General features: G+C 34.5%; 1 protein-coding gene across 1 annotated transcript in view; it reads left to right on the top strand.

Moving 5' to 3' along the window:
• LOC113464669 (uncharacterized) overlaps positions 1-1,932 on the top strand; it is an 11,805-nt gene that overhangs the window by 5,500 nt on the left and 4,373 nt on the right. Inside the window, exon 3 of the mRNA XM_026815643.1 lies at positions 835-952. Within this exon, the coding sequence (XP_026671444.1) occupies positions 835-952 (118 nt within the window). The remainder of the gene's footprint in view (positions 1-834; positions 953-1,932) is intronic.

Here is a 1,932-nt window from a genome sequence, read left to right as displayed (position 1 = left end):
CATGTTCCACGCTAGTAGGAATTATTTAAAATATAATAAAATACATGAAATAACGTTAAACACACAAGATACATTTATTTTATTTCACACCCCCAATTGATTAATACTACAAACATATTAATCCGTTTCTTTAAATTTCCTAACTTTCTCCTTCTCTTTTCGTATCTCTCTCTCGTTCGTGTTCTTCGTTAGCATTTTTACGCAATAGTTCAATTCAGTTCAATTCGTTGCATTCACGTAGTGATTATCATTGTCGATTACATTAATTGTTACGAGAAAAACCGTCTCAGATTCAGATTCTTGCAGGAAAAACAAGTGTTCTCGGCGGCAATGCACGAGGCGGTTGCCGCGCTCCTGCCCGCCTTGTATACTCGCGCTCTGATTGGGCGGGGATTTTTGTTAATAACTCAATAACCACGCCTCGGACAATTTTTTCGCAAAGGAAAAAGTTGTTTAAAATCACCTCAGGAACCTCCCATTAAAATATGTACCACTAGTCCTGGGACACCCTGTATTGTGTAATTTGCGGCATTTGCTGTGCCAAATGTGCGGCCTTTGCTTGCCAAAATGCTGTGGAAAGAATAGACTGAATCAAAAAGCATCTAGCCATTTCCACAAGTGTCAGGCAGTGGGCATTCAAACAACTGTATAGCAAAATAATCTTCAAATTACTTTCATTTTATTACTTTTTATTCATATTATCTATTTTAATGGATATTTCTTTTTATATACCGCATAAAAAGAAATCGCACAAAAAAGATCATATAAAGCAGATTTGTTTGATGTTTTGATGATGCTTATTATAATAAACATTTTTTTTCATGTTTTTGATAGTTCAGAAAATTGTTTGATAGTATGTCGAATGATTGGCAAAATAAGATGACAGAGGACGAGATGACGATTATGCAAAAATACGGTGATAGAGGTGTTTTCTTCATATTTATATATATAGGTAAGAAGTCTATCCATTAACATTAACTAACACTTTTCCAAGTTAAGATAAAAATATAAAACAGAATAGATTTTTATTATGATACACTATACAGGGTGAGTCTCCTAACATGACGACCTCAAATAACTCGTAAGGTGTTCGTCGTACGAAAAAATGTTTCATACAAAAGTTTCAGTATTTGAGAGGGCCGCAATACGGGCGCACTTTATTTTTTTACTGGTGGAGGCGCTGAAGCTACGCTAAGGTCACCGCCAATTTTTTAAATGGATCGGTATATTTTTGCTTCCGTATCATGATAGAGAATTTTGAAACGAATTCAACGACCTATAACACAAGGACATTGAAGGTCATATAAAGCGGAAAAAGGCGATAATACTTACGGTTTTTGTAATAGATTACAGAAGTTATAATTTAAAAACGCAACTAATAACTACTACGATTTCTTTTCTTAAGGACAAACTTATGATCTAAAACTCAAGGAAAGGTTCAAAGAAAAGCAATTTCACAAAAAATATTTTTTTGTCTTCCTCTTTATTTCAACATTATTTTTTTCCCAACTGACAAGATTCGTTATTCAAGCAATCAAACTTACAACTACCTGGGATAGAAGGAAGAGGTTATAAAAAAAGGAGATTACGATTAAAACACTGTAATCTATTACAAAAACCGTAAGTATTATCGCCTTTTTCCGCTTTATATGACCTTCAATGTCCTTGTGTTATAGGTCGTTGAATTCGTTTCAAAATTCTCTATCATGATACGGAAGCAAAAATATACCGATCCATTTAAAAAATTGGCGGTGACCTTAGCGTAGCTTCAGCGCCTCCACCAGTAAAAAAATAAAGTGCGCCCGTATTGCGGCCCTCTCAAATACTGAAACTTTTGTATGAAACATTTTTTCGTACGACGAACACCTTACGAGTTATTTGAGGTCGTCATGTTAGGAGACTCACCCTGTATAGTGTATCATAATAAAAATC

The sequence above is a fragment of the Ceratina calcarata genome, unplaced genomic scaffold (assembly GCF_001652005.2).
Source record: "Ceratina calcarata isolate Rehan_Ccalc_2016 unplaced genomic scaffold, ASM165200v1 scaffold478, whole genome shotgun sequence".
In the NCBI taxonomy this organism is placed as follows: Eukaryota; Metazoa; Arthropoda; class Insecta; order Hymenoptera; family Apidae; genus Ceratina; species Ceratina calcarata.
This window is presented reverse-complemented; position numbering and strand designations above follow the sequence as displayed.